Source organism: Setaria italica, chromosome VIII (genome assembly GCF_000263155.2).
Source record: "Setaria italica strain Yugu1 chromosome VIII, Setaria_italica_v2.0, whole genome shotgun sequence".
In the NCBI taxonomy this organism is placed as follows: domain Eukaryota; kingdom Viridiplantae; phylum Streptophyta; class Magnoliopsida; order Poales; family Poaceae; genus Setaria; species Setaria italica.
Window position 1 is genome coordinate 13,065,557 of NC_028457.1, and position 8,272 is coordinate 13,073,828.

Genomic DNA, 8,272 nt, shown 5'->3' on the forward strand with positions numbered 1-8,272 from the left:
TCCCCTCCATAGTCAGTTGTGGTGTGTAGGTGGGATGGCAAGGAAGCTACGCGCGAGGCTGGAGGTTGTGGGTTCGAATCCCACGAACCGCGCACGCGCATATTTCGCGTGAAAAATCGCGTGACTTGTGACTTGCGCGTGTGGGCCTCCTCCTGGGAGCTCGGGAATTTTTTTTTGCAGCGCCGGCCGTGGGTGACCCGGGATAAAAGACCCTCCCTTTTGTCCCGGTTGGTTTATCCCGGATGGATTTTCGGGATATTTGCACCCTACCAACCGGGACTAAAGCCCAAATCTCTACTAGTGCACCTAGGACCTTCGAGTGCAAAAAAATCTATATTTTTGGTGCCAAAAATTAATATTTTTAAAGATACTTCGTACAGATAGAACCGACTATACAAATTACTTTTACAATCGGGCCTCAAACTGTTATTGTCGATTGTACAAATTACTTTTACAATCAGGTCTGAAATCGTCAGTACAAATACTATTTGAAATGAAAGATGTTTTTACAGTCGCTACAAAAACAACCAGTACAAAATGGTTTACAAACGACTGTACATGTGGGTCGTGTAGTAGGGAATCAGACAGACATGTTGTTGATTATATTAAAAAACACAGCCTGGGAGACCAAGTGACAAATGAAATAAACCACTTCAAGCACCACAAGTGCTCAAGCTATAGACTGCTCTTCTCAGCTCTCTAATGCTCACACAAGATCACTCTCTCATCCCAACTATTCAAAAAACATAGCCTGGGAGACCAAGTGACAAACGAAATAAACCACTTCAAGCACCACAAGTGCTCAAGCTATAGATTGCTCTTCTCAGCTCTCTAATGCTCACACAAGATCACTCTCTCATCCCAACTCAAAGATTTCACAAGAATCACTCAAGTCTCACAAAGAGAGGTTGGGGAGATCTTTTCTGGTGACTAGATGATGTCAAATGCACGTGCAACCAGTAGCCCCTCAAGGAGGGGAACAAGAGGTATAAATACCCCCACTCACCATAAACTAGCCATTAGAGTTGCTTAAACTGGTCAGATTAGTCAGACTGGTCTGGCTGAGTTACACTACAATAAATCTTAGGATCTATGACGACCTGTTATTATCATTATTTCTGGTATTTTTGTCATAGCAAATGTATTTATGATGACCGCATGACGATAAACTATTTGCCATAGATTATGCATGGTAAACCTTGTTCTATGACGACTGCATATTTTTTCAACATAACTTTTTATGATGACCCCATTAAAAAATCGTCACTAAATATCTTAAGGTCTAGCTAGGCCCATGTACTAAGCAGATTTTTATTGAGCCAAATATAATTGTGGGCCAAATTTATAATTTGCAAAGCCCATTTGTATAAGTAAAATTAACATCAATTTGGGTGCCATTTTTTCTTTTGGAGCCTATTTATTTAGTGGGCGAGAAAAGGCCTAACCCATTTAAACTGGAAAACAAAACAACCATTTCAAACATTCTCTCTCGGTTCACCCACTCGTTGAATCGACCATTGTTAGCTGAGCTAGGACAGTTAGCACACTCGAGAGTTTTCTTAAGGCTATTGTCACTTAGGTCAATTAAGAGCACTTTTGGTGCTATCAATAAGCTAATGTCGCATCCCTCTTAATAGTACGTCATACCTATACTCAAGAACAAATATAAACACAATATCATCCACTTGAGCTTTTAAGTCTTTATCAATGCCATACTTTGATCAATGTCATCTTGAGGGCTCTCAACATTGCTATCATCTTGAGCACATCGAACTTGATATAGTAACTTGGACCAATATTCAACACATATGAATGAAGTCCCTTTTTGGATCCTAAGTTACCACTTTATATGACTCAATAAACATTTTATGCATCCCATTACTATACTCGGTAATACTTGACTAGATACCTCGAAATTCTCCAAGCACTAGCCACTTCACCTTAGCAAAGCTCATGGCCCAAGTCACCACTTGGCCAAACTTCGCTTAGTACCTCGTTGTTAATCCTTTGCTTGATTTCTTCATCCAATCGTTACCATATTGAGTCTAGCTTCATCTTGACATCAAGAATGAAATTCATTTGAGATCATATCTTCTTTTAACTTTAATATCCCATTTGAAATCCTCTTCAAATGCTTCCTCTTGATTGATAAAAAATCTCCCATGAATTGCAAGCTTCCGATAACAAGACCAACATGAAACACATAAGCCCATGTCCTTTCATCATATACATATGAAGCCTTGCAATGTCCATTTGTGAATACCACTATTCTTTTCTTCATGATCCCTTCACTTGTCAATCAAGCTATCACATAATTTGGAGACTTATAGTTCAACCATAAAACATATCCTCAAGTTTATCTTCACCCTTACTTGTCATTGATCTTTCATTTGCATTATGGGATCACACACTTACTTGCTATCTTCATTGTGAGCCATATAATACATATTTAACACATGAGATAATATTACACCATGAATATAAGAATAAAATCTTGCTCATAATCTTAGGCAAACAAGTTAGTCCTTTAATCATTTTGTCATTCAATTCACCAAAATCCAATTAGGGGCCTAAATGCACTTTCATTGGTCAGGTCTAAAATGCACAACTAAACTTATAGGTGGTTCCCATGGACAAAAGAATTTTAAAGTTACAAGTTGCAAGAACGGACATGCGATGCATGAATGCTCTTGATGCCAATCATTTTTAGAGTGAAAAACGACAAGGAGATACTGATTTTGAGGTTATTTTTACATTTCCCATGCCATTGTTTTCACCTTCCCATCATTTTCACCTTCCTTCGCAACCAAGTTCATCACACTTTACTTGACAAATCCTCTATTAGTAATGAGAGAAAGATTACAGTAGCTGACGTGTCAGTTTATTAGCACTACACTACAATTGAAGATGAACCTTGGTTTTAAGGTAACACTACTGGGGAAGCGCCTTTCAGTACATGTTCCTAACTCCCCTTTAGTACCGGTTGTGCAACCGGTATTGCTACTTCAATACTAAAGTGGGACCTTTAGTACCGGGTCAAATAACCGGTACTAAAGGGGTATTAAAACAAATAAAAAAAGAAATCCTGCCATCATCTGCCACGCCCTCCCACCGCTCCTTGCTCGGTCGCCCTGCCCTCCCACCGCCATCCGCTACGCCCTCCCGGTCGCCCCACCCCTGCCGCTCCTTGCCCAGTCACCCCGCCCTCCCGCCACCGTCCGCCGTATCCTCGCGCTGCTCCTTGCCCAGTCACCCCACTTTCCCGACACCGTCCGTCCCGTCCTCCTGCCACTCCTTGCCTGATCGCCCCTCCACTGCACCTGAGCTAGCAGGTCAGCGTCGGGCCTCCCACCTCCGCCCTTGCCCCTGTCACGACCTTTGCCCCCATCACCACCCTTGCCCCCGTCGCCACCCTTGGCCCTGTCGTGGGGGTGCTGAGAGAGAGAGGACAAAGAGAGAGGAAGATAGGGGGAGGATAAGGTGGATGGGAGCGGGTATGGGGGAGATGGATAAGACTGATGGAGCGACGGGGTACTAAAGGTTGGGAGCTCCTTTAGTACCAGTTGGCCTTTAGTACCAGTTGGGAGCTCCAACCATTACTAAAGGTCACCCATTAGTATCAACTGGAGCTTCCACTCGGTAATAATGTGCTTGAGGGCCTTTAGTACCGGATGGAGCCTTCACCCTATTCTAATGGGTGAGCTTTAGTACCGGTTGGAGCTCCCAACGGGTACTAAAGGGTGTCAGGGGGTAACTGAGGAACTAGCTGTTAGACCCAGTACTAATGCTCACATTAGTACCGGGTCAAAAACAAACTAGTACTAAGGGCTAGTACCAATGCTCACACTGGTGGAAAACCTACCTTAGTCCCGGTTGGATAGGGCCATAGATCCCAAAAATCCAACCGGGACTAAATTTTCGAGACAAAGGGGGTCCTTTAGTCCCGGTTGGTACTTCCAACTGGGATTGAAAAGTTAAAAAAATAAAAAAAATACCCACTCCGCTCCGCTCCACTCGCTCCGCTCCGCCGGGCTCGCGCCCGCCAACACTGCTCCGCCCCGTGCATCTCTATCCCACTACCTCGTTGCCGCCCCATTGCTGAACGCCACAGAGAAGCACCAGGCAGGAGGGTGCCTCTATGTGTGCAACCACCGCACCCTCCTAGACCCAATCACCGTCACCGCCGGTCTGAACAAGCTCACTCCCACTGGCGCCGCTCCACACCGCGCCTGCTGGGCAACGCCGCTCCGCTCCGCGCCGAGCCTGCGCCCGTTGGCCGCTTGCTCATGCCTGCGCGCCGCTCAACCTAGAAGAGGAGAGAAGATAAGGGATGGGAGAGTAGGAGAGAAGATAAGGAAGGGGAGAGGAGATAAGGTGGAAAGAGAGAGTTAGGGGGGGTGATAAAGGCTTCAGGAGGCATTTAGTCCCGGTTGAAAATAAAATCGGGACTAAAGGTCCCCCTTTAGTTTCGGTTGGAATTACCAACTGGGACTAAATCCAGTTCCGGTTGGTAATTCCAACCAGGACTAAAGGGTTGGCCTTTAGTCCCGATTGGTGTTTTCAACCAGGATAAAAAGTCTCCTCATCCCACTAGCTGTTACAACTGGGACTAAAGGGGGCTCTTTAGTCTCGGTTGATATTACCAACCGGGACTAAAGAGCCCCCGTCGGTGGCCATCGGTGGTGGATATTTGATCCGGGACTAAAGGTACTTTAGTCCCGGGTCCAAAATCAACCGGGACAAAAGTTCTTGTTTGGAAGATCAATTCTCTACTAGTGTCAGTTTTCCAGTAGTGTATACAGCTGCAAATCAGCACGACTCTTCTCTTCTCCAACTGGGGGAGCTTCAAACCATCCTTCAACAAAAAGCAATGTTACCAATTCCCTTATAAAATGTTCCTGAATCACTTGCACAATCACACATCCTGAAGAAACTGAACAACTACCAAAAGATCAGACAAACCTGTACGGAGATCAGATATGGTTTTGGAACTTTGCAGCTGCTTTGGAGCTGCTCCTGCGGCAGCGGCAAAGAAGGCAGCATCTACACAGCAGTTAATTGGAGAAGTTAAAAAGCAACAGGCTGTGGGAGATCAGGAAGCATCTGGTGGCGAAGCAGGTGAGCCGACCGCGGTTGATCGGAGCATGGTAGCAAAGGAGGAGGAGAGAGCTCCCTTGGTGATGGTTCATCAGTTACCATTTCATTCTCGCCCTGGATTGATGTGACTTTGTCTGGCCCTTTTGCGTCGTCAGTATCTCAGGGGGTATTTGGATACACCCGCTAAAGTTTAGCACCTGTCACATCGGATGTTTATATGCTAATTAGGAGTATTAAACATAGGCTAATTACAAAACTAATTGCACAGATGGAGTCTAATTCGCGAGATTAATCTATTAAGCCTAATTAGTTCATGATTTGACAATGTGGTGCTATAGTAACCATTTACTAATAATGGATTAATTAGACTTAATAGATTCGTCTCGCGAATTAGCACAGGGGTTCTGCAATTAATTTTCTAATTAGCTCATGTTTAGTCCTCCTAATTAGCATCCGAGCATCCGATGTGACACTGCTAAAGTTTAGTAGCTTATATCCAAATAGCCCCTCAGAATGGTTTCAGGACATGCATAGGTTTACTTATTTTAGACGCATGGTTTACTTCTGGATTTGGATCTTGTAGATTTATCTTCTTAATCCTACAGGAGACAGATAAACATGAGCATTGAGCAGTAGGCACATACCGAAATCCCTGCCTCTCTGTAGCAAGTTCATCGTTGTTTCCATTCTAATAAAAAGAAAAGGTCTTGGTTGTTTCGGTTCTTCAAGCTTCAATGGTCACAAACGTATAACTCCCTATGTTAGCCTCAAATAAACTTGAAACTTATTTATTTTAACTGTAAATCCAATCATAAAAAATTATAAACAACTGAGTTAGTAAGAACATTCCGTAATTTTGTACTATTAAAACCAACTTTTCACAGCGGACTACATGGAAAACCTGTAGGAAAATATATTCCGTCACTTAAGTAGGGACATATTGACTCTGTCGGCTATATGGCTATGACTTTTTGTGTCAATAAGAACTCTGTGCACATCTACAAAATAATTGTACTCAATGTCATTTCTTAGATATCCTCCTTGCTGTAAGATGAGTCTTTTTCAGATAAACATACTCTTCAGGAAAATATTCCTGACCAGTGACCACTAGAAAACCTTGTTTCTTGAAGAATTGGTCTAAATTTCAAGTTTTAACAAGTGTTGCTTTAAAATTACTGTGGAAGAATATAAACTTGAGATGCCATTCGGAGAAAACCGTGAAGAAACTATAGGAAGCCGGTCACGGGTGTGAAGTTTTTTCGGCGCTGCTAGTGCTGACGCTCCAACAAAACATTAAAAATTACCTAGTGCAACATCAGCGTTCATTGTTTGAAACATGAAAAGTATGTGTAAAAATGACTACGTCATTCGACTTTGGGATAGAAAACTCCCACCGCAATATGGACACTATGTTTCATGCAACATTCACCGTGAAACATGCAGAAACAATTTAAATAGTTGCAACATCGATGCTTAACTATTGCAACATATGTCGGAGCGTCCGATTTTTCAAGATTAGCATTACTGAAGTTTTTTTAATAAAGTAGGGGATTCTTGGATTATGGGTTATTTTTAGCAAACTGGGAAGTTTCCCGCACCTCTTGAGCCAGAAAGAAAGAGGGTGTCCTAAGTAAAAAGGGGTGTTCTCCTATTTCTTGGCATGTGCATATACTTTTTTTGGTGTTACATCCTCCTACTGAGTGTGAATCTAATCCTGTGCTCAATGGATAGCTGAAATCCGTCATCACCTGAATCTGGTGCCGTCACTAGTAGCTAGAAAAGAAAAAGCAAAAAGCGTCTAGAAAAAAGTTGATGATGTGGCCGAGAGAGACGTGGCAGGTGCCAGCTTGGTATGCCGCAAGACGAAGGCAACGATTCGACCTCATCACACAAATACAACTCTTCCACAAGCAGATTCGAAATCGACGCACCAGATTCATCCGATGATGTGTCCCGTACCCGCATCGACTGTCCTAACACGCAAGCGACCGAAACTCTCTTTTCTTTCATGGACCCGTCAACTATATAGAGCCTGGAATCCATGTGTCGGGCCAGCACAGAACCTTACGAGTTTCGACCAACTCACCGTGTCATCCTCTCGTGGCCGGCGATGTCGTTTCTGGTGGACTGGCTCTTCGACGTGCTGGCGTCCCTGGGGTTCTGGCAGAAGGAGGCTAAGATCCTCTTCCTCGGCCTCGACAACTCCGGCAAGACCACCCTGCTCCACATGCTCAAGGACGAGGTCAGGTCCCCCCTACTCTTCCCTTCACTTCCACCACTCGATCCCCGGCCAGCGCCGACCGGCGCTAACACGGTCGCTGCCATCTTCTTGTCCTACGCAGACGTTGACCCAGCACGCGCCGACGCAGCACCCTACGTCGGAGGAGCTGAGCATCGGGCGGATCAACTTCAGGGCCTTCGACCTCGGCGGCCACCGGATCGCGCGCCGCGTCTGGAAGGACTACTACGCCAAGGTCGACGCCGTGGTCTACATGGTGGACGCCGCCGACGGCGGCCGCCTCGCCGAGTCGAGGGCGGAGCTCGCCGGGCTCCTGTCGGACGACGCGCTGGCCAGCGTGCCGTTCCTCGTGCTGGGGAACAAGATTGACGTCCCGTGGGCGGCGGCGGAGCGCGATCTGGCGTACTACCTCGGCCTCGCTGGCTGCACCACCGGCAAGGGCACCATCGACCTCGCCGGCGTGCGGCCGGTGGAGATCTTCATGTGCAGCGTCGTGCGCAAGATGGGGTACGGCGAGGGGTTCAGGTGGATGTCGCAGTACATCAAGTAGGTCATGTGGGGGTCCATGGTATATATATCTCTCGGTGTGCTTGTTGAAGTACTACTCTTTATTGTGCTCTCACTCGACCAAATGTTCATCTGAATTTGTATATGGTGGTTTCAACGTACTTTTAACATAGGAACCAAGTGGTCACAGTATGTTTCATTTCTATCCAGACTTTGGACATGTTGTGTCGCTCTTGTTTCATCTTGTGGTGGTTGACTGGTAATGAGCAACTGGTATTCAAGGCTTTACAATGTGATGAGCTGATGGAAACCAGAAACAATATATACATGGTAATCTGGGCACCTTTGGAACTGATCAACACGTTCGGATTTGCTGCTATAGTAGGCAAAGTTTAAGCCATGTAGAACAAATATTTCATTAAGATTGGT

At 45.2% G+C, this 8,272-nt stretch overlaps 1 protein-coding gene across 1 annotated transcript; it reads left to right on the plus strand.

Moving 5' to 3' along the window:
- Positions 1 to 7,173: 7,173 nt before the first annotated feature.
- LOC101768489 (GTP-binding protein SAR1A) lies at positions 7,174 to 8,063 on the plus strand. The gene is made up of 2 exons (XM_004979063.3): positions 7,174 to 7,339; positions 7,440 to 8,063. Exons 1-2 carry the CDS (start codon positions 7,208 to 7,210, stop codon positions 7,884 to 7,886), a joined length of 579 nt encoding a protein of 192 aa, XP_004979120.1. The 5' UTR covers positions 7,174 to 7,207; the 3' UTR covers positions 7,887 to 8,063.
- The last annotated feature ends 209 nt before the right edge of the window (positions 8,064 to 8,272 follow it).